This window comes from Penicillium angulare, assembly GCF_028827245.1.
Source record: "Penicillium angulare strain IBT 27051 chromosome Unknown utg000004l_segment0_segment0, whole genome shotgun sequence".
Lineage (NCBI taxonomy): Eukaryota > Fungi > Ascomycota > Eurotiomycetes > Eurotiales > Aspergillaceae > Penicillium > Penicillium angulare.
Window position 1 is genome coordinate 367,546 of NW_026623163.1, and position 24,188 is coordinate 391,733.

General features: G+C 47.8%; 10 protein-coding genes across 10 annotated transcripts; 4 read left to right on the forward strand and 6 right to left on the reverse strand.

Annotated features, from left to right (window-relative positions):
• Positions 1-250: 250 nt before the first annotated feature.
• On the reverse strand, positions 251-2,389 carry N7478_004073 (uncharacterized protein; the record flags this gene model as incomplete). The annotated part of the gene is made up of 2 exons (XM_056920287.1): positions 251-796; positions 908-2,389. 2 exons carry the CDS (start codon positions 2,387-2,389, stop codon positions 251-253), a joined length of 2,028 nt encoding a protein of 675 aa, XP_056778324.1.
• Positions 2,390-2,742: 353 nt separating this feature from the next.
• Positions 2,743-4,905, reverse strand: N7478_004074 (transcription factor domain-containing protein; the record flags this gene model as incomplete). The annotated part of the gene is made up of 3 exons (XM_056920288.1): positions 2,743-3,717; positions 3,783-4,590; positions 4,898-4,905. The coding sequence occupies 3 exons, from the start codon at positions 4,903-4,905 to the stop codon at positions 2,743-2,745; spliced, it is 1,791 nt and encodes a 596-aa protein (XP_056778325.1).
• Positions 4,906-5,017: 112 nt separating this feature from the next.
• Positions 5,018-5,848, forward strand: N7478_004075 (enoyl-CoA hydratase/isomerase family protein; the record flags this gene model as incomplete). Its single annotated transcript, XM_056920289.1, has 1 exon — positions 5,018-5,848. One exon carries the CDS (start codon positions 5,018-5,020, stop codon positions 5,846-5,848), a length of 831 nt encoding a protein of 276 aa, XP_056778326.1.
• A 163-nt stretch (positions 5,849-6,011) lies between these two features.
• Positions 6,012-6,928, reverse strand: N7478_004076 (PIG-F family protein; the record flags this gene model as incomplete). Its single annotated transcript, XM_056920290.1, has 2 exons — positions 6,012-6,452; positions 6,527-6,928. 2 exons carry the CDS (start codon positions 6,926-6,928, stop codon positions 6,012-6,014), a joined length of 843 nt encoding a protein of 280 aa, XP_056778327.1.
• A 2,395-nt stretch (positions 6,929-9,323) lies between these two features.
• N7478_004077 (uncharacterized protein) lies at positions 9,324-12,258 on the reverse strand (the record flags this gene model as incomplete). Its single annotated transcript, XM_056920291.1, has 4 exons — positions 9,324-11,605; positions 11,679-11,831; positions 12,011-12,058; positions 12,105-12,258. 4 exons carry the CDS (start codon positions 12,256-12,258, stop codon positions 9,324-9,326), a joined length of 2,637 nt encoding a protein of 878 aa, XP_056778328.1.
• A 1,454-nt stretch (positions 12,259-13,712) lies between these two features.
• Positions 13,713-14,242, forward strand: tim9 (protein transporter TIM9; the record flags this gene model as incomplete). The annotated part of the gene is made up of 3 exons (XM_056920292.1): positions 13,713-13,720; positions 13,812-13,881; positions 14,048-14,242. The coding sequence occupies 3 exons, from the start codon at positions 13,713-13,715 to the stop codon at positions 14,240-14,242; spliced, it is 273 nt and encodes a 90-aa protein (XP_056778329.1).
• A 1,039-nt stretch (positions 14,243-15,281) lies between these two features.
• Positions 15,282-16,833, forward strand: N7478_004079 (bifunctional alcohol dehydrogenase/S-(hydroxymethyl)glutathione dehydrogenase; the record flags this gene model as incomplete). Its single annotated transcript, XM_056920293.1, has 5 exons — positions 15,282-15,302; positions 15,379-15,393; positions 15,588-15,702; positions 15,784-16,557; positions 16,619-16,833. 5 exons carry the CDS (start codon positions 15,282-15,284, stop codon positions 16,831-16,833), a joined length of 1,140 nt encoding a protein of 379 aa, XP_056778330.1.
• A 909-nt stretch (positions 16,834-17,742) lies between these two features.
• On the forward strand, positions 17,743-18,849 carry N7478_004080 (putative 1-aminocyclopropane-1-carboxylate deaminase; the record flags this gene model as incomplete). Its single annotated transcript, XM_056920294.1, has 1 exon — positions 17,743-18,849. One exon carries the CDS (start codon positions 17,743-17,745, stop codon positions 18,847-18,849), a length of 1,107 nt encoding a protein of 368 aa, XP_056778331.1.
• A 233-nt stretch (positions 18,850-19,082) lies between these two features.
• Positions 19,083-20,690, reverse strand: N7478_004081 (inositol-3-phosphate synthase INO1; the record flags this gene model as incomplete). The annotated part of the gene is made up of 1 exon (XM_056920295.1): positions 19,083-20,690. The coding sequence occupies one exon, from the start codon at positions 20,688-20,690 to the stop codon at positions 19,083-19,085; it is 1,608 nt and encodes a 535-aa protein (XP_056778332.1).
• A 1,650-nt stretch (positions 20,691-22,340) lies between these two features.
• Positions 22,341-24,123, reverse strand: N7478_004082 (sugar porter family MFS transporter; the record flags this gene model as incomplete). Its single annotated transcript, XM_056920296.1, has 5 exons — positions 22,341-22,492; positions 22,555-23,044; positions 23,102-23,617; positions 23,679-23,848; positions 23,919-24,123. 5 exons carry the CDS (start codon positions 24,121-24,123, stop codon positions 22,341-22,343), a joined length of 1,533 nt encoding a protein of 510 aa, XP_056778333.1.
• Positions 24,124-24,188: the final 65 nt, after the last annotated feature.

The following is a 24,188-nucleotide window of genomic DNA, read 5'->3' on the forward strand; positions in this document are numbered from 1 at the left end:
ACTCGTTAATCTCAGTTGCTTACAATCTCATATCGTAAGATATGTCAGAGGTTCAAAAGGGATTTATCAATTGGAATTCCAATCTGATGTAGCTAAATGGACAATCATGATGTTGTACATGAAAACGTTAAAGACGTAAGAGACTTGAAGAAGTCTTCACAAATAGTGGAATGCGTGAGCACTCATATAGAACAATTTATACGTGAGATAGACTTGAAATTAATAAAAAAGACGCTGTAACAATCAGTAATCAACTTAGACTGGCAAACAATTCATCAAACATTTCAATTTCAGCTCTGCTTTCCTCCAAGAGGTTCCCAGGGATCATCTGATCCCACCTTGTAGCATCTTTCCCATCGGGAGTTAAACTTCTCGATGAAGTGTCTTGATATGCAGAAAAATTATTCAAATCATCTGTAAACAGCTGAGGGCTAGCTTTGGCAGGTTTATCCGCGTATTTCTCAACAAATGGTGGTAACCCCCAAATATCATAATGCCATTCCCCACGAGCAGAGCTCAGATCATCTAGAAATGAGTTTGACGTGCCGGTTGAGGGCGACTTATTGATAAAATCACTCATCCACGATGCATTATAGGAATTTGTTAGACTGGGCTGGCGTATGATAGCCATGTTCATTTCACGAGTATAAGAGAACTGCTCGAGATGCTCCATGACCTTCGTGAGAACGGCTTCCCATGTATCTCGGTATTTTTCTAGCTGTTTGTTGCGTTCTGAAACCGCAAATAAGACCGAGGAGCAAGCTCCTAGATCATTAGCCACGTCAACTGAGCATGGCTGTGAAGATCGAAATAAACAATAACTGCGAGTTTGATGTTAGTTCCGTCAATAGCCGCTGAGGTACTAAACTCACCATAATGTAAGACCAGCTTTGAAAAGCGTACTAACAAGGAAATACCCAAAGCCTATATACCCCTTTTGATGCAATGCTTTGAACACTTGACACATTTGCCCCGATGCCCTCATGCAAGTGCGAATCAATTCATGATCAGAAGGAAGCTCTCTGAGAAACGGCTGGATAAGGACCACAATTCCATTATTCCAATGCATATTGATCCAATCTTTATCTATTGGCGATAGATCAGACTGTAAAGATCTTTTGTATTCTTCCAAAGCCGAGAATAATGGATTGATCTCAGGTAAGAGTAATGAAACTTCCTTGTCAACCCTATGAACCCGAGTTTGAATCTGCGATTTCAGACGTATCAGCCTGATAGCCGGGCTGAAAACAGATATGCTGCTTCTCAAATGTTTTTGTCGACGCAGAACCTTCTCATTCGTCGAGGCTTGGATAGATTCCCGAAACTCAAACGGCAAGCCAACATCGATATCATGTTCAGCGATATTGAAGGGTCGATCAAGAAGTCTTGCAATACTTCGATCCATGATATACACACTCCAAAATAAAAGTCGCCTTGCTTGCGACTCGACATCTTTTAAGTGAAGATAATTAGCTTCCCTGTGTAATCCAAGATCTATTGCTGTTCGCATTGCCAACCCAATCATATACCAAATATTCGAACTATTCGGTATTCGAAGATTATACATAATCAATAGCATCATGGCTTCGATGCTCTGGAGAGATCGAAGTTCTGTAACGGGAGGTTTGAGTTGCAAAGCTGTGCGTAGTAGATCAAGATCGGATATACTGAATTGCGGCTCTATGGATCGGCACGTCGCAGCTCCGACCGCATAAACCATGAATAATTTGAAGGCTTTCCACCTAGCAGATCGATTCGGTGCAATCGGTTCAGATCTCTCATCGTGTAGTTGATATATCTCCTCCAAATCGAGATACGGCATATGATTATGCATTGTCTCCATGTATACCCTGATATACTTCAAGCCCTCCCCATCGGTAGGGACATTCGGGTGTGCAGGCTGAGACTGGTCGTCACTGAATTCAGTCTCATATTCTAGGCTGGATTTGTCTGAATAGCAACTTTCCATAACAGTCTCTTCAAATACTCGATCCATCTCCTTCGCAATCAAAGTGCCTGGTGGTGATGCAGATGTCTGAGGCGTCTGGCCTGACATTTGTCCCGTCGTCAAGAACTCCATAACATCGAATAAATAGCCTACCTCGGGCACGTTGGGAATGAACCCAGACGGTTGACTTCTTGGGACCTGGGTGACGGTTTTTACTTGAGCTTCTAACTCCTCGATTTTATCGAAGAGGGCATCCTTTGACAATCCATGATATCTCTCACATGCCGGCTGGGATTTGGATGGGTCTGATCTTGTGCATGAAGAGTTCGCGGTCTCGCAGTTAGTGCAGGTCGGATACCCCACACATCGCTGCTTCCGACGATGACAGCGCCTACAGGCTTTCGGGTTGCGTTTCCGGATCTTAAATTGGTTGGATTCCATCGATAAGGTAGGTTTCAGTGATTCGATAGTCAACTAGGAACTATAGGGTAACCAAATTACATTGAAGGGTTCATGACAGGTTCAGAGAAAAATGAAACAAACGACCGCGTTTCGGGGATTCTTGCAAGTTCAAGTGTTCCAAATGTCGTGACTGTTGTGGATAATCACGAACCCCTCAACTGGACTAGCCAGTCACGTGGAGGCATTTGAAAGCATCGCGGGGATCACCGGTACATCATACTACTTGAAGATGCACATGGAGTAGTTGAAATTTTGTGTTGCTGTTGGATATCTTTTGTTAAGAGTCGCTCAAACCATGCTAAGACTATATTTACATTTCTGTGGTGGCCAAACTAGAGATTTAATAACCAAGAGCCACTCCAATCAAACCCTGAGCCTTCCCAGGAAGTGCCAAATGATTCCAAGTCGTTGTTTAACAATGGGAGATCGAAATTATCTAATAAATCGTCAGGTCGTGGGTCGATTGTCGGTAGCGCATCAGTCGGATCTTGCAACTCAGCCAACGTACAAGTCGGCTTATTGAGATTGCTACTTTCCGTCTCAGACGGTTGTCCAATAAACCGCCACTGTTTACAAAGTTTGAAATCGAATCCCTCAAAAAAGGCCGCGGTATCAGGATCCAAAGTGCGCGGTGGGCTGTCAAACTGACCCTGCGCCCGGACCTTTTCAGTTAATTTGTTCAAGGCTCTTAAAGGACCGACAGCGGAGAGCCATCTCTCAGATAATTTCTGAAGAGAAAGTTTCATGACGGTCAGCTCATGCTCAGCCGTACTTTGAAGTTGTGGGTAGCGACAGCACGAAAGGTGTGAAAGGCCAGCACAAAGCGGATAGAACGAAAATACAGGACCGAGATAGCGAAGCTCATCTCTGAGGAGGAACTCCTCGTAGATACCTGCGATGAAAGATGATGCGACTAGCGAAGCGGCCGGTGGAATACTATTAGGTGCTGGTCGATGCAGGATCGTCAAAGTGACAAAATACATGACCAGTAGCTGCTGAACTTCAAAGCGAGATGTGATCGAATCATCCTGGGTGTTGGCTAAAGTGCTTAGTTTTGGAATTACTTGCTTGGCCCATCGATATACGGCATTCTCAAGGTCACCACGCCGTTGTCTTGATATCTCTCTTCGCAAGTAACACTCCACAGTATCGCCAAGAAGGCAAGATATTGTGCAATATGCTAAAAACAGTTGCGTCTGGAAGTCTTTTGTCGGAAAATCATTCATCGAAGGTGGAAGGACATCACTGTCGCGTAAATTGATTGTACGAGGCCGACCAACACCGACTGATATGACATTATCACGGATCTGCAGTGGATAATTAGCACCTCTTACATGAATTTAAAGTTGAGCGACCGGGGATAAAAACCCACCACTAAAGACCACCATAAGCGTCGACGAAGACCACGATACTTAGCATTAAGCGGAGGCTCCTTGTGCAATCCTATTTGAAATGCCATCGCCCCAGCTGTCCGAATCCAAAATCCACTCGTATCAGTCGAAACATCCTCAGGCCCAACAGGATTGTACCAATGCAAAAGACAAGCAGCCACAATAGAAATAAGCGAGCCATGGCCTCCCCCAAAAAAGAAAAGAAGTTTTGCGCGTCGATAAAAAACCTCACTAGATCCATAATCCAAATGAGCTTTAGATACTCTAGACCCAGCAAGGAATATAGACTGTAAAAGAAGCATAGAAGGCGGCGTGCTCTCATCCAACCATGCAGGATCAATAACCGGTGTCCAAGGTGCACAATACTTATTAAAGCTATCCATAAGCTGTTTCTGAATAGCTATTGGCGGTAACTCAAACGCTCCTTGTTCGCGTAACATTCGTAAATCAGCCGCTGAGGCCTTAGGACTCGTATACGTTGTCTCGTGGCCAGGTTTGACCATATTTTCATCAAACGGTACAGTGCCACCTAAGTACTCGCTCCGACCGCGGTAGCTTTCTTCTTTAATGAAAGAGTCGCTTGCATTGTTTGCAAGAGGTTCAATGGTTTCATGAGTAGTTACGCCGTCCTCATATACAGCAGGTGGTGATAGACTTGATACGGGAGCGCTTTCAAGAGACGCGTCCGCGGGCAACTGCGAGCTTCGGCGACTGACGGAGTTTGATGCGCGTGCAGTGCGCCCAGGCGAGAGACTATTCGTAAATCGTTTACGCTTTCGCGTGTACGGTCTAGATTAAATATTAGCTCAAAATATTCATACACATACACCCGCAACCAGTATCAGTCTACTCACTGGCACGCCACTTCGGATTTGGTGCAGTTCGTGCAGGGATTGTGGATCGCGAGGTCGCAGCGCACCTGGAGCTACATGTTAGTACACCTGTGTACCTAGCCTAATCGCAATGGCTGAGAGCTAGGGAAGCAGGGATAAATAATACCTTCCGCTTATGACAGATAATACATGCACTTGACATCTTACCGTGTAGATCGATGGGGGGGATGGAGATGTCAAAGTGTGGGGGAGGTTAGTCAAACCGAGGCATCTCGGGATGTTTTTCGTGCTGGCCCCGACTTAAACTTCAACCTTCCCCCACCCATCTGAACTGAAATGAGATTGACCTCATTCTCATTCAAGTCTACCATGATCAAAGAATCATGGCAGAGACAACCTCAACCACCGTGGTAACAGACACCACCTCACAGCAAGGAATCACAATCATCTCGATCAATCGGCCAACAAGAAAAAACGCAGTAGATCTTTTAACTGCGAAACAGCTCTACAATGCCATCCTTGCCTATGAAGCCGACGCAACGCAAAAAGTCTGTATCCTGACAGGCGTCGGTGATACGTTCTGCGCCGGGGCAGATCTACATCAAGTCGCAGGAAAACAAGACAACTCCCCAAGGGACAACCTTCAACCCGTCAATGGACGTAACCTAGCACCAATGGGTCCTTCACGACTCACTGTTCAGAAACCAGTGATATGCGCCGTGGCAGGCTACGCGGTAGCAGGAGGACTAGAGCTCAGTCTACTAGCAGATCTCCGTGTTGTCGAGGAGGATGCTACATTTGGCGTATTTTGTCGACGATGGGGTGTACCTCTGATTGACGGGGGTACAGTCCGACTCCAAGCGATTGTTGGTCTTGGTCGCGCGATGGATATGATTCTAACAGGCCGACCGGTGGATGCTCAAGAGGCATTGACTATGGGTCTTGCAAATCGTGTAGTACCAAAGGGAGAGTCTCTAAAGCACGCGTTAGAAATCGCGCGACAGCTTCTAGTCTTTCCTAACATGTGCCTCAATACCGATCGCCAATCCTGCTACTATAGTGCTTATGAGGCGCGTTCATTCGAAGACGCGATGTCGCACGAGTTCACAGCAGGATCTAAGGTCATTGCGATTGAATCCATTCAAGGCGCTGCGAAGTTCAGTAAAGGATCCGGCAGACATGGTAGCTTTAAAGCTGGAAACAGTAAGTTGTGATGTCAGTACTAAGTAAACAACTTCCTATCTTCTATTCTATCAAGGCCATGGGGTATATTTTGGAATTTTGGAATTCAAAATCTATATTGAAATAATTATACAAACACTGGAAGTCCACCATAAACAACCAATTGACGAAATAACAGAACCAATCAAGCCTAGACTAATTGGTCTTCTCTTCCTCTTCTTCCTGCTCGGGCGCAAACTGGATGCGCTTACCATAGATAAACGGAGTTCTAGACAACAATGATCCGAACGCATACCCAATGTACGCACCAGTCAGGATAGTAATAGGGAATGCCTGCCACGGACGATCCCAATCAAGAGGAATAGGTATAGCACCGAGCCAAGCACCCAGACCAGTCCCCAAAGCGCTACCCCAAACAGCATCAGCAGGTCGAGCAATACCCCAGACCTCCTTCCATACGGAGGCCTCTACGCCATGCGCGTAAATCAATCCAGAAGCGGAGAGAAGAGCCATATGAGCTGCGCAGAGAACAGTCTCGTAATTGTGGGTTGTGAGCGGGGCACCGAAGAGGACGAGGAGAACGGCAATAACGGGCGTAGCAAGGAGGAAGCTTAAAGACATAGAGAGGAAAGCAGGCTATTATAATTGAGTTAGTATATTAAAACTCATATCACTCAATAGCACAAATCACATAGACCATCAATACATACCATCAGCTTAGCCCAAATCCCCGCCCAGTCATTCTTTCCAGAGTTCTTTCGTCGGTAGCCAGGTTTACGCGAACGGGGGCTTTTGGTATCATGGCCAGAGGGACCATCAGAGACGGGGACCGTTGTCCCAGCAGGAGGAAGACAGAGTAGCACATAGACAAGCTGCAGAAGAGCAAGCCATGGGAGATCCTTCAGGAGTTCCTGTACAGGGTTCTCCACCAAAGCATTGAACCGCGACGCACCCAGCGCAAGGAGAAGTACCGGGTGTGCATATGAGTATGTCTGCGCTAGTTGGGAGGGGAGGGTATTAACTGGAGGAGCGGAGGCTTTTTCGACAGGGGCTTGTGATGTCGAGCTAGGTGAGTTCATAGTGACCGCGGCGGGGGAGTTTGGAGAGGCCATGTCGAATTGAAGCTCTCCGGTACTTCTGTCCAACTTTAGCTTTTGCTTGTTGGATTTCCTTCTCCTGCGATGAATATCTTGTTTCCGTAGCTCTCGGCTCTCCCGGCGGAAAAGGAACAAGGGTCCACATGTTTGTATGGTTTGATGTATTGTTCTCTCCATGTAATGTAATTGATTCCATTTCAGGGTTCGGAACAACTTCCTAGGGATTTTCACTATTAAGTAGCAAGTGTGGCCGAGTTGGTTAAGGCGTTGGATTCAAGATATCATCTCTTCCCAGAGAATCTTTACTATTCTAAATAGTAGAGAACTAAAATCTGGAATTCCCAATGGAGCAATCCGCGCGAGTTCGAATCTCGTCGCTTGCACTTTCTTTTTTGTCTTTTTTCCCAGCTTCCTGTCTTGCTTCCTTAACTGATTCTCACTCTGCTTTATTTGATTTTCTTTATATAGATGTCAACTTCAATGTTCGCTGGCCATATTTGAAACTTCAAAGGAATAATTTATTTTAAAACGAGTTTTGACCACTTGGGTATCATTATAGATATATATATACTGCCTAGGTATGACATCTTTCAGAATTACCTCACAAGAGAACCCCGGTGAACTTGAAAGCGTGAACTTGAAAGGATGCGTCATTCGGTCACTGTGCTCTCACTCCATGACTGCCAGTGCTTCAAAATCTTCTTGTCAGCCTGAATTTCCAAGGTTCATCTCTTACCTCTTAGGGCTTCAAGTTCAAGTTGCGACCTTCAACTTTCTACCCAGGGCATGAACATCCATCCTGGATTGAAAGGTAGACGTCCTCAAGTATGGACATATACCACAACCTTGGAAGTCATCTATCCTTTTAATGGTTCCCTAGTAATAATCTATGATTCCTTGCAAAGCTTGAACGTTGAGTCCTAGATGGAAACCCAGCTCTTACGAACCTGAAGTCTTGCTAACATATAAAGCATGATCAAATACTAGATCTTCCAACTTGCCATGTCGTTCCTTGACCTTGAAGGGTCCAGCGTAGCGGCTGCCAAGTTTTGAGGCAGACACAGGCCACATAGCTAAGATGCCGATCGAAGCTCACTTAGTCGAGAACCTGAAAGCCAAGCTACTCATTGGGCCCGATGTTATTGATCCTGAGGAAATTGACCTTCTGTTCGAGCGTAAGGCTACTATCACTAAAAGAAACTCCATGCAAATGAAACGATGCAGAATGATAGTCACCCAACAAAATTCAACGCGTTCATGATGTCAGTCATTGAAGATATGCCACAACAGCAACTCTGGTGTCAGCCATGAAGTTCAGAAGGTTGAACAAGACAAGTTCTAGTCCCGGATGCAGATCCAAACCCACCAGTGACCGTATCCAGAGAATGAATGGTGACTTATTCAAGAAGATACCATTTAATTCAGAATTACGAAAAAAACCCTAGACAACCCTGAGATTGAAGACGAGACCCACAATTGGGATGTGTTGCAAATGAATCACACGGATGACAACGCCTAATATCTCGCGCGAGAATACAAGAATTCTCCGATTTTCACTCTGACTCTGAACCTCTGACTTTGAATTGGAATGTACAGCGTTGGCAGCAGCAGTAGAAGCAAATAACGATGGGCTATGAACAAACCAAAGAGCAAAATCGATCGCACTTTGCTACAGTTGTGCGAGCGAGAGGTTGAGCAGACATAGTCTTCCCGACCCTGAGAGAGATACGCCAGAGAAGGAGAAGAAAGTACAGAAACATCGTGTATGTGATCTTTTGTAGTGGATTAGGTGATAGCGCGTGGTGCTAGGCCAGGATGGTTATGATACGGCTGACAAAGACGCATGAACGATTACGATTATTGATAATATCTCACAGTTCTTGCGTCTGCCCAGGTGTCGCCCTTGGATGGCATGAGGCTGGGACTCACCTGAAAACCATGCAATTATTCTTAGCATAAGGCAAATCTCAGTTTTATTGCTTCAAGTTCCAACATCCCCAATTATACTTCTTTAAACACCAAAATATCTTATACCGATCAGGAATAAAGATCCAAGAAATGAACATAGGCTGGCTTAAATACTGAAACGTACATACAGTCATATCACATAGCAACGCGACCGTCAAATCACCACCCACGGCAATAACGAAGAAATAAGCAGATGAGAAAACCTGCGTGAGAACATCGAACGACCATGTCGGAAGTCCGGGTTCCATAAACAGCAGAGCAAGCACTAGCTAAATACGATGGAGGAGAAAGAAGGGAAAAAAGGACAAGAAAACAACTTGGGTAATAGCAGAGGAACAAGCGAGTCATAAAGTAATTCGTAAGAAGGCTGATCAAAGCAAGTACAGGATATCTGACAAAGGAGTCTAAACATGGCAACTACATTGGCGAAACTCGATCAAATTTAGGTAGACGTATCTTTGGGTACGTCTTTCTCTGTTGGTTCCTGGTGTGGCTCGGAGACAGTAGCAGGCACCAAAGACCCAGCCTCCGGTGCAGGGACAGGAATGGCAGGAACAGCAGACTTTATCTCGGGGCTGTGTGGTTCTTCAGGAATTGAGGGAGGTAAGCCTGCACCTGGCAGTGGTGACGCCGGTGAACGTACACCTTCTTCCTTAGGCGGTTCACTTGGCACATCTATTGTGGGCCTCTCACTGGTTTGGTTCGCGGTCGGAGAAAGTGGTTGATTGATAGTGGATGGCTCACTGTCAGAATGCGAAGGGCTCTTGACCCGCTCACGATCCTCGCGAACTCCATCCCGCACCTGAGCTACCTTGGCTTTAAACTTGCCGAACAAACTCCTTCTCTCTGGCTCGGCACTTGAGACAGAGCTGCCTTGAATACCAGCATCTAAGCTTATAGGCTGGCTGGTAGGGTCATTGCTATGAGGTCCACCACTCGCAATTGAGCTGGTGCTATGGTCAAGTTCTGGATGGGTTGCGCCAAGGGGAGGAGATGCTAGACCTAGTCCGACCTGTTCGCTACTGCGTTTAGCAGAACGATGGAAACGCCAGCTTCGGCGATGATTCGCACGCTCGGAACGGGCAGTATCATCGGGTTGATCCAAATCCGAGGTGTCAGTGAAAGAGGAGCGTGAATTCATTGAGGGTGTGCGTGATTGATGTGGTCGTAAGGTGGTCTCATTGTTGCTTGGATGCGCGGCGCCTTCAACCAACACTGTCGTTGAGTCCGATGCCATGTCCCGATTATTGAGAGTGGCGACATTGGGAGGTTTGGGGGTATCTTCCCCAAGGGCCTCTGTAGACTGGTGTCCTGGAGTTGCCTCTAATGTGCTGTGCGTATGCGTATGCGAATGAGTATGGGCAGCAGGCTCGTATGGCCCGTGGAGAGAGTTCGTGGAGCTCTGGGCACTTATACTGGCACTCCCTGGGATCCTTTTCTTCTTGAGACGATTTGGCTGTCGTGACTCCTTCAGATCACGATCCGTAGGAGGTGATTTGGCGAATAAGTTGGAGAGTTTCCGTTCGCGAGTGGGCGTCACGACCTGAGGGAGTGGAGGAGATGTAGGCGTGTCAAGGTTCTCATGTGGGTGAGGCAAGTCATTAACGCTGAGACGAGCGGCGGTCCCAACAGGGATAGGGCCGTGTGTGGAAGTATGAACATATCCGGAGCCTGCCGACGATGTCGTAGCTTGACCGTTGTTTCTCTGTTCTGGCTTTGCCTCTACTTCTGGCTTCGGTTCTGCTTCCTCGCGCAGGGAAGGGGTTCGACTGGCTTCGCGCGAGCTATTATGAGACGGTGCCAGAGTAGATGGATTGGCCGAGCCGCTCTCTGCTGCTCGTGCGTGACGCGCAGAAGTAAGCACTGGCCCCATCTTGGAGGGCAGAGTATTACTTCGATGAACACTTCCGGAAACAGATGTAGGAGTTCCAGGGCTGGGAACCGTATTCGAGGTGCGGGAGTTGCGCGAGTTGCGAGATGAGACGGAAGCATTACGGCGTAAGGTATCCAGTTTGCGGTGACCCTCCGCATTCGCGCTGGCGCTTGAGGCGGAGCGTCGAATAGTAGAATTGGGCGATTTGGTACCACTGGTAGGCTGTGTGCCAGAGGTAACAATCCTGGGCTGGACACCAGCCTGGACCTCTTTTATAGTTTGCTCGTCGGCTTTGGTACCATTCATACCAACCAAGAAGTGGTCTTGATTCTCAATCAAGAAAATCAGGACATCTTGGCTAAGCTTATACTCCTCCGGCGACATGTCGTGATTTGGATGCGACAGCATACCAGGCTGGAAAATGGCAGAAAGGTTGCCCGAGGTCATGCGGTTCTGTTCTGATTTGGATGCGAATACGGCGAGGAGATCGAGGATGTATAGCAGGAGTTGTTTGTTCAGCGGAGGGAGTTCGATGATCAGGTTCTGGTACGTCTCGACAGCCTTTGCGTGATCGAATTTGTCTGGATCGTCCTCAGTACCCTGGGTGCCTTCTTGCACCTGCTTCTGGTATACCCGCAAGGGCTCGCGGAATCGCTCGTAGAATTCGAGTGGCACGATGGGTTCAGGTAACTGATTAAGGTAACGACGCAATACGTTGGCAGCATCGTGAACAGTATATCCATCCCAATCCAGACCCTTGCCGTATCGCTCGGGCGAATCGAACAGCTCTTGGAGATCCTTGATTCGCTTCGCAGAACCATTGAGTCGGAAGATGCCTTCCACATCCGTAGCTACAGTGGATAAGACAAGTTAGCGCCCATAAGCACTGCATGACGTAGGAAGAGGTTATACTGGAAAGCGTACCTTTTTCTTTTAGGAACACGCCGCACTTGGCAACGACGATGGGGACATAGCCATAGATAAAGTTCTCGCCTTGTTCATTGGTGAGAGAGATAGCGACGTTGGCGTACTTGATACTTTCATTCAGTGGTACTCCAAAAATACCTCGCGGGGGCTCTGCTTTATGAGTCAGCTCATCTACTTCATTTCTCACGTCTAATCGATCGCCCAAATTGATCCCCTCGAGTAACTGCCCTGCGCGTCGACAGGCTAGAGGGGAGATGAACGGAGTATCCAAAGCATGGGTATTGAAAACGGCTCAGGGGGATACGGATGTTTCGCGAATCGCCGCGCACCGATGACGCGGGATGCCACAGGATGCGAGCGATCGCTTGGGGATGTTGCTATGACGAAACATCGCTTCACGCAGTGGAAAAAATATCCACGTACCTTTTATGTCCTCTTTCCTCGTGTTTCGTTTAAACTGTCTCCACCATGATGCTAGGTCTCGCTTTGAAGGCGGGGAGTCGGCGCCAGCGGGATCGGGGGAGGTCGCGGGGAGCTGGACAGGCTCGACACCAGGCTGGGATTTGCCGGTCACCATGGTGTAGCCCAGGGACGAAGGAATAGCGGCGGACGTAATATAACGGGAGAGGGATCTCTTCGGATGAGTCGCTTCGAGGATTATGGACAGGTGTAGAGCGAGGATCGCGGGAATGTTTAACGGGGGGGGGGGGTAGGACGTCACCGCCCGTAGAAAATACCGGGGCTGGGCCCAAGAGTAATTAGATCGAGACAGGCGAGGGCGACGGTATGGGAAGGGAGAAATGTAGCGAAGTTATAAAAAATCGAGAATGGCACAGGGAGAGTAAAGGATCGAGTTCCTTAAAGCCAAATAAAAGGGGCGCCGAAGAAAAAAGATGAAGGGATGTGAGAAAGGGTCTTGGAGAGAGTCGAATCACCGAGGGGAGGTGTGGGGAGCACGAGCCAAAGGGTTTTGTGTGGCTCTCACTGTATCTGCGCTCGGTTTCTGCCGTAATTAAGTCGGAACCACAGAGAATAGATGAGGTCGATGGTGATAATAACGTGCAGAAATTATAGGCGAAATATAGAAATAGGAATAGAAACAGAAATAAGAATAGTAAAGAGGGCGAGACCGACCAGACCAGTATCCACGGTTCTAGGAACTGGTTCGACTGTTTAGGGCCAGCTGTCACTGTCACGGTGTATCATATAGATGACAGTTCTCGTCGCCTGCAGAAAATACTCCAATGACTGCAAAGATTGTAAAGATTGCAAAGACTCATGGTTTGTAGGTAATAAGTAAAAGGGTTTACAAAATCTAAACAAGAAAATACTACGAGATCCAGGCTCAAGCCAAATTTTGAGATCACGATCTGTTCTCTAGCAAATTGAGTGTATGTTTTCGGGTATCCAGCATTCCATGGGGTTCTGGACTTCTTGCCCTTGGTCTCAATCAATTAGGATATTCTAATTTAAGGGTCTTTTTTTTGTGACGGAGGGTCCGGATCCAGGTACACCACCGGGGTGGAGTCCCCGATGTCTCAGGTACAGGGCTCAGGTACGGTACAGAGTATATAGGATGGGCTAGATATCTGTTGATTTATTGATATATTGCGCGATGTAGATTTTACAGTATATGTATAGAGATATAAAAAAAATATAATTAACTTACCACAGAGACCCAAAGTACCCAGGATCCCAGCATCATTGTAACCTTGGACGTATTCCTGATGGTCCACCATGGGCATCTTCATCTCCAACTTGTTCCCACTAGGCTGCAAACGGTCGGGCCGATCACGTGAAGCACAAGACCTTTGAGCCCCATATTCAAGGCATCAACAATCTCCCTTTTGGGAGACACCATAATCATGTGACATCACCGGCGGATCAACATACTTGCGGCTCCCGAGAGAAACAGCTTCGGAGCTGCAGGGCGTGTTCCCGGTCGTCAAGAAACGAATCCAACTCGGTCGATCTGATCTCATCAACAAACTACCTTAATTCTTTTTCGATCAATCCCTATAAAACATCACAATGGAAGGGTATGTCTAATTGTTCCTCAACAATCCCCTACGTGGATGGTTTTGATCCATGGATGTGCGGAAGAATGGCAACTAACCGGAATCTTAACAGTCTTAACGCATCAGAGCAGCGCGAGTTCCAGAACCGCATGGAGCGCAAGCAGCTGAAGGAGTTTATGACTGTATGTCTCAATCCTATTTCAGCATGACGGAATCTCTCATACAACCCTATCCCATTCCATCCCGTCCCTCGACTTCAACAGAAACCACCCTGGTCCTCCGTCTTTTATTTTTTTTCAACGTCTTCAAACAATCAACAACTGACCTTTTTCCTTTTCTCTTTGATAGATGTACTCCAAGATGGTCCAGCGCTGCTTCGATGACTGCGTTAACGATTTCACCACCAAGTCTCTCATCAACCGCGAGGAGACATGTGTCATGCGCTGTGTCGACAAGCACCTGAAGAGCTCCGCCCGCCTGCAGGAGCGCTTCCAGGAACAGAACGCCGCCATGATGCAGAGCGGCCAGATGGGAAGCCAATAAGCAGTTCGTTCGAGTTGCGTGGACTGGAATGATGTCTTTTTTTCAGCTCGACGTGGACAAAATGTTCATCTGATGGGTAGGGGGGCCGCCAGATGACAGTGTGTTTTCAGGACCTCTTCCCCCCCCTTTTTTTATAGAAGCCAGCCAGTCCTAGCACTTGGATCTTATTTGGATGACCATTGCAGTTCCAATGGGACCAAGATGCTAGATTGGATCTTCATGTACCATAGTGATTTCCGGGACGGGATGAACCGGAAATGACCCAGTTCTCCATTCTCGATTCCCCAAATAGAAAAGGCGCTGTATCGCCAGTATTGATCTCAAGATTCTTAAACCTTTTTTCTTTTTCATCTTAACCATTTCTATATGTTCATCTGGGCCATTTATATGTGGCAGTTTCCAAGGTATTCCAATTGGAGGGTCCGAGTACACCAGTGTTTGTCGGGTGCAGTGTGACCCACAATGAACAGAAAGAGAATTGCCGGCGGAAAACGCTACCAATTTGGGTACTGGAACGAGTGCTAGGCTGTTAGTACTGTCACTACTAACAGTATGCACAGCTAATGCTCCCGGGCTAGCATTGTGTAGTTGCTAAATCTGTACCTAATCTGCGGATCTAGTGACTTTATCATATCTATGCTATCTATCAATTCGCAATTATTATGCAGTCATCATGTATAATACCTTAAACATCATTCTTATCTCCCAAACTGTCGGGAAACCCCAATAACCCGAATCGGTCGAGTCATCGAAGCTTTCCCGGTTCACTCGGGCCCGTCACCCGTTGGAGAGACACGGGTACACAACTTTCGAGAAAAAGACGCCCCTCATCCTCCTCATCTTTCTCCTCTTCTGTTTGTTCCCCCCACTCCCCTCACGTCTGGGCCCACTCCCCTCGCAAACTTTCTGCTCATAAAACCCCCTCTGTTCCCATCTTCCCCCCGTCATCTATCTTCGTGAGTCAGGTCCCTACCCCCACCATTCATCATCTACTGACATCTTCAGTCTAGTACGATCTCAGTCTTTGACATCATACATCATGGCTAGCACAGTAGGAGAGGTAATTCCCCCTTCTCATATTCTCTTGAGGTTCATTTACCTCCATTGCAAAGCTTGAAGCTAACTTCCGATAACAGACCATCACTTGCAAGGTAAGAAAGAGCTCTACATTCCACCCCGCCATCAATGACGTTATCAACCCCGCGAGACTGGACCTTCTTCACCTTCACCTTCACCTTCATTGTCAACCTTCCAATGAAATCCAGGATATGAGAACCAAAAAAGAACACGAAGATGAAGATGAATAAAAATATCGCAAAAACACAAATAACTAATCATTTAATAGGGTGCCGTTGCCTGGAATGCCGGCGAGCCTCTGTCTATTGAAGACATCGAGGTTGCCCCTCCCCGCGCCAACGAAGTGCGTATCCAGATCCACCACACCGGTGTCTGCCACACAGGTAAGCTACATTGACCTCACCTCGCCTCACATTTAGAGACGAAAGTTTCGAAAGTAATTGAACGCAGACTAATTCAATTAGATGCCTACACTCTCTCCGGAAAGGATCCCGAGGGTGCTTTCCCCATCGTCCTCGGACACGAGGGAGCCGGTATCGTCGAGTCCATCGGCGAGGGCGTAACCAACGTCAAGCCCGGCGACTACGTCGTCGCTCTTTACACCCCCGAGTGCCGCGAATGCAAGTTCTGCAAGTCTGGCAAGACCAACCTCTGCGGAAAGATCCGCGCCACCCAAGGTAAGGGTGTGATGCCCGACGGAACCTCTCGCTTCAAGGCCCGCGGTAAGGACCTGCTTCACTTCATGGGTACCTCCACCTTCGCTCAGTACACCGTTGTCGCCGATATCTCGGTTGTGCAAGTTACTCCCAAGATCCCCACCGACCGATCCTGTCTGCTTGGCTGTGGTATCACGACCGGCTACGGTGCTGCCGTGGTGACCGCCAAGGTTGAGGAGGGTTCAAACGTCGCTATCTTCGGCGCTGGCTGTGTCGGTCTTTCTGTTATGCAGGGTGCCGTTAAGAACAAGGCTGGTATGGTCATTGCTGTTGATGTTAATGATGACAAGGAGGCTTGGTCTCGCAAGTTCGGTGCTACTCACTTTGTCAACCCTACCAAGTTGTCTGGAAAGACTATCCAGGAGCACTTGATTGAGATGACTGATGGTGGATGTGACTACACCTTTGACTGCACTGGTAACGTTGGTGTTATGCGTGCTGCTCTGGAGGCCTGCCACAAGGGTTGGGGTGAGAGCATTGTCATTGGCGTCGCTGCTGCTGGTCAGGAGATTGCCACTCGCCGTAAGAACCCTTTCCTTTTATCTCTGTCAAATTCTCCGACTAATTTTGATTTTCTTCATAGCATTCCAATTGGTTACCGGTCGTGTGTGGAAGGGATGTGCCTTTGGTGGTATCAAGGGTCGCACCCAGCTCCCCGGTCTGGTAGACGACTACCTGAACGGCGACCTAATGGTTGACGAGTTCATCACACACCGTGAGCCTCTGACCAACATCAACACTGCCTTCGAGCAAATGAAGAAGGGCGACTGCATCCGTTGCGTCGTGGACATGAAATAGATGAAATGTGTGATATAGCTTGATGGACCAAAAGGCCTGACGTGAAATAATGAATTTCCTTGTGGTGTTAAATCATGTGCACAATTCCGATAACCGTAGACGACCACTTGCGCTGGAATTGGACTGGGCAGGTATCCTCTTAATAACGGAGACCAAGAAGAGGGGAATAAAAGAGAAAAAGGACAAGCTATACTCTTTGTACTACACCACCGCCTTCCAAGGTCCTCACCCCGCTACCTTGTGAGCACAGCACAGAATTTATACAGAACAAACATCAATCCATCGTCTACGTACCCATATTCAGAGCAAGAACCTTCCAATTGGCATCGCTTATAATCGGAATGACAAAAGATAACCACGCTCCTAGGTATCTCCATAAGTACCTATCTTTACAGATGACCTCCAAGCCACTCAGTTGACGACAGCGAGGATCACCTTTTCCACCTTCTCCGCAATACATACTTTGCACCTTCCCATAACATGTTCAGTATCTCGTTTACAATCGGACATCGATCTCGGAGAACAGAAAAACACCCGAGATAACAGTTACACTTTCGCATTAGTTCGAAGATAAACAAAGAGTGGAAACCGACTATTCCGATCTCGGAAACAGAATTGAAACAGACGACGACGAAATGAGGGGATCTTCACACTGCATAAGAGGGGCAATGAGACCATCGGGTTTCTCTCCACCACGGACGTTGCCCGCACCAGACCAGAGCAGATCAGACCAACAGCAAAGGCAGGAAATAGAAAGATAAGAATAGACATTAGAAGTACTTAAGCCAGACATTCTCCACGAATTGATAAACCACCATTTCACCCAAGCAACATTTGAACTATCAATCAATCTACTTCTCCAACCACTTCACTCTCTACTACCCCAACTTGAACCCAACCAAGACAAACATGTCACCCAAAGAACTCACCCTCCCGGAGCCCTTCGCCTCAATCCCACGTACTCCGCTCCTCCTCGGCCCCTCCCCAATCCACACCCTCCCCCGCATAACCGCCGATCTCGCCAAAACCAGCTCCCCCCAACATGAACTCAAAAACCCCAATAAGCCCAAAGTAACAATCTACGCAAAACGCGACGACCTAAACTCTGCCTTCGCCTATGGCGGAAACAAGACCCGAAAACTAGAATACCTACTCGCCGACGCCCTCAACCAAGGCAGCACAACCCTAGTCTCAATCGGAGGCGTGCAGAGCAACCACACCCGCCAAGTCGCAGCCGTCGCAGCAAGAAGCGGCTTAAAGTCTCGTCTTGTACAGGAACACTGGGTTGACTGGGAAGATAAAGGGTACGAGAATGTAGGCAATATTCAACTAAGCCGACTTATGGGTGCGGATGTACGACTTGATCCGTCTGGGTTTGGGATAGAACATAAAGATACGCTGGCAAAGGTGTATGAGGAATGTAAAAGCTTGGGTGAGAAGCCGTACTATATTCCGGCGGGAGCATCAGATCATCCACTTGGTGGTCTTGGATTTGCACGATGGGCATTTGAAGTTCGGGAACAGGAACAGGAAGAAGGAGTTTTTTTTAATACGGTGCTTGTTTGCGCGGTAACGGGATCTACGTTTGCGGGGATGATTGCAGGATTTAAGCTATTGGAGAAGATGTATCCTGATGATCCTAAGCGAAAGGTCATTGGGATTGATGGGTCTGCTACTGTTGAGAAGACGCGTGAGCAGGTGTTGAGGATTGCAAGGAATACTGCGCTGAAGATTGGGTTGAGTGAGGAGGATATTAGGGATGAGGATGTTATTTTGGATGATCGGTATCATGCGGGGATTTATGGGATTCCGGATAAGCAGACTTGGGATGCTATTGAGTATGCGGCGAGGATGGAGGCGTTTATTACTGATCCTGTTTATGAGGGGAAGAGTTTTGCAGGGATGATTGATATGATTCGGAAGGGGGAGATTGAGGATGGGAATATTTTGTATGCGCATTTGGGTGGGCAGTTGGCTTTGAATGCGTATTCTGAGCTTGGGGCTACTAAGGAGTGAGTGGATTGCCTGCGATGATGCCAGGTTGGTCATGGAATTATACATGAGCTTAACTTGATTATGGACTTATTGTTTTTACACTAAAGAATAAACACTACTTATAGAGGAATGCACATATATGGTGATGAGAATATCAATATTGCAATGAATGAGTGACTAAAGTTGGATAATTAGACGTCGAAACGTCAAGGTTACTGGGTAGGCAACGAAGAAGATCTTCCACTATCAAAAGCTTACTCGAAGAGTCTGTGCTCAAGAGTCATCTCAGACTCGGGCTGAAGGCCAACGCAAGCACGGAAGATGTTGATCAGAGCGGAGCGCTGCTTGCCCAGAGCGTTGACAACGGGAGTGCCTGGTGGGGTCAGAGGAGCCTTGAGCATGTAGCTGAGAATGCTCAGAACGCTGTGGAAGCCCTTATACTCGGCACCCTCGGCATCAGTCTTCCAGCTGACACGGGTCATCATCTCGGCGAGGATAACCAGATCAATGATCAGAGGCGAAGCCAGCAGAGAGTCCTCGCAGATGTTGAACAAACTGATGGTCTGGTGACCACCCATGAAGATCTCGGCGTAGTACTCATCGAGGGCACGCTTGTTGTCACCAACAGCAGGCATGTACTTGATGACGACGGTGTGGTCAGGGTGCTCATCCTTCTCGTAGAGAATGTTGTTGGCAGCAACCATGTCATCAACGACATTGGACTTGGAGATCTCCTTGGAGCGGAACTGCTTCTGGGAGCTCAGGTTCTTGCCATCGTTGTTACCAAGGTGGTTGTAGCTGGCAATGGAGGTGAGCTTGATACCGGCATTGATCAGGAAGTCAACCAGGGCGGACTTCATCTTGGTCTGGCCGGACTTGAAGTCATCACCACCGATGAAGGCACCAGTCTTCTCAGCAAGTTGGAGAGCACCAGGGACAAAGGTGTTCTGGGGAGATCCGTTGATGAAAGGAGTGTTCTCCAGAATGGAGGCCACGGCAAACACAGTGGAGGGAGAAACCTCCTCGTGACCAGTCTTGATGGAGTTGATCAAGTTGTCGGCAGTATCGTTGACACCAGGGATGAGATCGGCGTAACGTTCAGTGTTGGCAGTCCACATGACAATGACCTTGTCCAGACCGTTCTGGGCCTTGAAGTCACGAATATCCTGCTGGATCTTCTCGACGTGAGCCCAGCAAGCCTTGGTACCCTCGATAACATTGTCGGCGCGGTCTTCCTGGTTGGCGGCGATGAAGTCAGGGTAGTAGATACTGGGGAGGGGCTTCAGTTCAGCCATCTCCTTGCGGACCAGGACCTTCAGGGAAGGCTCAAGAACCTGAGCACGATCCATAGACGCAGCCAGATCCATGCTGCTGATGTCCCAACCACCAATAGCCATGTCATTGGGGTGGACCATAGGAAGCAGGTCACGGAAGGGGATGTTGATTTCCTCTCCAGTCTTGCCATCAGTACCCAGCTTGACGGTGGAGCTCATGACAATGGAACCATAGTAGTTGGAATTCTGCTTACCCTCGCGGGTCTCCCAGGAGAGGCCGCGGCGGTTGGCAAGAATACCAGCAGTGACTGTGGAGCCATTGTTTCCACCCCAACCAACCAGCATCATACCGACCTTGCCGACCTTGCGGTCAACCTTGAAGTTGTAGTTGGTAGACTTGGGGGTCGCAACCAACTTGTTGTCCGCAGTGCGGGTGACTTCAGTGGTCTGGTAGGCATACTGACTCTTGATCTCGTCGGCAGTGTAAACTACATTGGGAGACTGAACAGTAAACAGAGGGGAAGACTCTTGACGAGTGGACCCGTTCGCGGCACCGGTGGCACCATCCGAGCTAGCGTGAGGAGCCATTGTATTCACAGCGGGATTGCGCGAGGTGAACGGGAGAAAAAAGATACTTTAGAGCACGGAAGCTTTACAGAGAGTAAAGTGATTGGTCCGGTGCTCCTCCGCGGCTGGAGGTGCGTCGGCCGTTGAACGGGTGGTGGCGCCTAGTAGAAAACATGTTAGTTGAATTGTTTCCTTTTTCTTGATCACCAATTGAAGTGGTGGGTGGATAGGTGATAATTTGTTGAAGCAACTGGAGCAACTTACGAGTTGAGATGTGTGGAGAAAATGGTGCCGGTTGTATGTGACCACGTCTCGAAAGATGTGATCGAACCTATTGTTAAGGCTTTATACGAACCGTAAGGTTAAGTAGGGGGGAAATTGGAATTGGAAGAGTGTATAGGAAAGAAGAAGGGAAAGAAGGACGAAGGGGAGAATCTAAATAGTAGATGGCAAGTGGCCCACGTGAGACTCCGCCGGGCTCCGGGGTTCTCCTCGTTCCTTGTGAATCCCCCATTCCGGCCCCGGCTTCTCCTGATTCTGCCCTTTTTCCTCTTTTTTTTCTTCTTCTTTCTCAACTTAACCCCCTTTTTGGTTAGGTTCACGCTTCTCAGGGTACTCCGACTTTGACTTTCGCTTATTCCTCCGACCTAAACTCCTTTTAACTCTATTTACATCTAATCAGGAATCCCGGTGTTGAGTTGTTGTGAATTGTTGGGCGCTAGCTTCTTCTACGGAGTAGACCTACGCGGACGAATAACATCCGGTGCCTGGCATTCTCGCATGCTCGCCTAATCAGAGTGCGAAAGACGTCCTCTATACGGGTACGCAAACAGAAAAGGGGCAGAAAGAACAAGACGGAACCCGTTTATATCCGATCGAAGGCTCCAGGGCCAATAACTAATGGCACCACTAACCCGCCAGGTCCATAGTTACCGAGTTTGCAGAGACTTTTATGCAATCTATTTCTCTATGTTTCTTCTTTATCGAGCTACACTTCAAATTATTTCTTAATTTCATATCAACTGTATAACCTATTTTAAACTCATACTCCGTCCGCATGATCACCGTGGTCAATGTCAATCTCGAAAATATTCACCGATCTGCCACTCTGCCCCTCGGTCTCGAACCCGTGAGTGATCCGTGCTTCCTGACATTTACTGCCGACTGTCGGCAGCCGCGCGGGGCAAGATTCAGGGGGAAAACGCGGTGTCTAATCGGGCCCACTTGGACTCGTGTCAAGGCTCACCGCACTTTGTGGGTTTTGTGTGTTGCGTGTCCAAGAGATGTCAAAGACTCGGATTCGCAATCGGATTTGGCATGATCTTCCTTTAGTCACATGTACATATAACGCAATATAGACATTAAACTTCAAATTCTCAATAAACTTTCAATAATCCTGCAGGGTACCCTCTGAAGTTGAATCCGTAGAATGCTTCATACAAAAGCTACGATTATATGGGGAGTACATGTATGTATTATAAATGTGTACGCAAATCCATGTGTATTCTGTAGTCATAATCTATTCCCTTCTCATGATCTAAACTAAAAGCTTTAATCACGCAGGTAAGAACTTGAACTGCTACTCTCTCCCAGCTCTGCGGTAAGTAATGGCATCGTCTAGTAATCAGGAACACTCAACCTTAGTAAACCTATTCTTGCCAGGGAAGAAGTTTAATCTCGAGACGAAATACCTACATCCTCGACATGTTCCTCCGCTGCGGCTTTATTTTGTGGAGTGGGTTTAACACCGCTTCTCTCCGCAAGCCTACTTTCAATGCCGAACAGCCTCGACATCTCTTCAAGTGTTCGTCCCCGTGTCTCCACTGTTTGGAACATAATATATTAGCCTGTGATCTTCCAAAATTGAGAATGAAAGCCGACTTACCCAGACAGTATCTCACAAAGAAAAATGCAACCAGGCAAATCCCTGAGTATATGATATACAAGCCCCAACCAATCGCATCACTAATAGGCGGGCTTGCCTGGGCAACAATATAGGTACCCGCCCACAGCGACGCAGTGGTGATGGCATTTCCCTTTGCTCGCATTGAGATGGGGAATATCTCAGCCGCATATGTCCATGATCCAACGCCCCAGCTGATGTTGAAAAACACATAGAACAGATATGGGAACATGATGATGGTATAGTTCGCTTTGTCGCCGGGGTTATGCTCGGCATGCCACTGCAGTACAGTAATACCAATCATAGCAGCCATCATACCGATTGTTCCTATCTGCAACCAGGTTTTTCGGCCCAGTCTATCGAAATAGAAGATAGGAATCCAGGAAGAGACAAAAAGCACGATACCCACACCACCCGTGGCAAGGTTGGCTGTACGTGGGTTCGAAATCCCTCCTCGCTCAAATAGAGATGGCTAATTAATTTGAATCAGCATAATTGCCTCCCTTGATGCGACCTTTTATTAACTTACCGTGTAGTAAAGAATGGAGTTCGTGCCGGTAACCTGCTGAAGAAACTGCACGCCCATTCCTAAAAGCGTCACACGTAACACCGGCGCCTTGAACATATCCTTCCAAGAAGCTTCGCTAACAGTATGTTCGAACTCGATTGAGCCCTGGATTTCCAACATTTCCAAATTAGCTGCCTCAGACCCATGAAGCCTCGTGAGAACTTCACGAGCACATTCATGTCGATCCTGGCTGGCTAACCATCTCGGACTAGGAGGAAGCCAAAACCAACACCCGAAGGCAAGAACCATAGCAGGTAAGATCTGAATAGCGAGCGGAATACGCCACCAATCGTTCATTTCCAAGAAGTTGAATCCGTAATTCAACCAGAAGGCAACCAATTCTCCCAGGCACAGAATCATTTGTTCGATAGCAACGATTCGACCACGAATAGCCGGCGGCGAAAGCTCAGCCACGTAGAGAGGAACACCACCAGCACATGCACCGACACCGTATCCTAGAATAACACGCCCGATAGTCTGTTCATTAGGATTAGTATTATAACTGTAAATGTAATTTCCGGTGCGTGCCGAGCCTTACAATCTGTGTAATCGTGTACGAAGCCGCCTGAAGTATCGCACCGATAATGAAAACAAAACAAGCAATAGCCAGTGTTCTTTCACGCCCAAATGGATCCGCAAGCCAGCCCAGTGACATCGCACCAATAAAACACCCAACGTCATACAGTGAAACAACCATACCCGTCACCCCTATTTAGCGAAGTTAGCACAAGTCTCAACAGTTGACTTCAGCCTTCTGCAGACACAGCATGGATCTCACAAGAATTTTTCGGATGCATCAAATCAATCCATCTCTGATCAGCCACAATAACACCCATAACACCCTGATCATACCCAAAAAGAAAAGCGCCCAAAGACACAAAAGCTGTAAGGGTATAGAGATACTTTGGATTCCCCACCCGGACCTGAAGCGGATCGGTCCCCGGAGGAGGCCGAATAAGTTTCGTCGGCTTGATAGAAAACATGATATCTGCCTGAGCCTGTGATTATAAAGTGAGTAGAAAACACGACACAAAGGCGCAGCGTACCT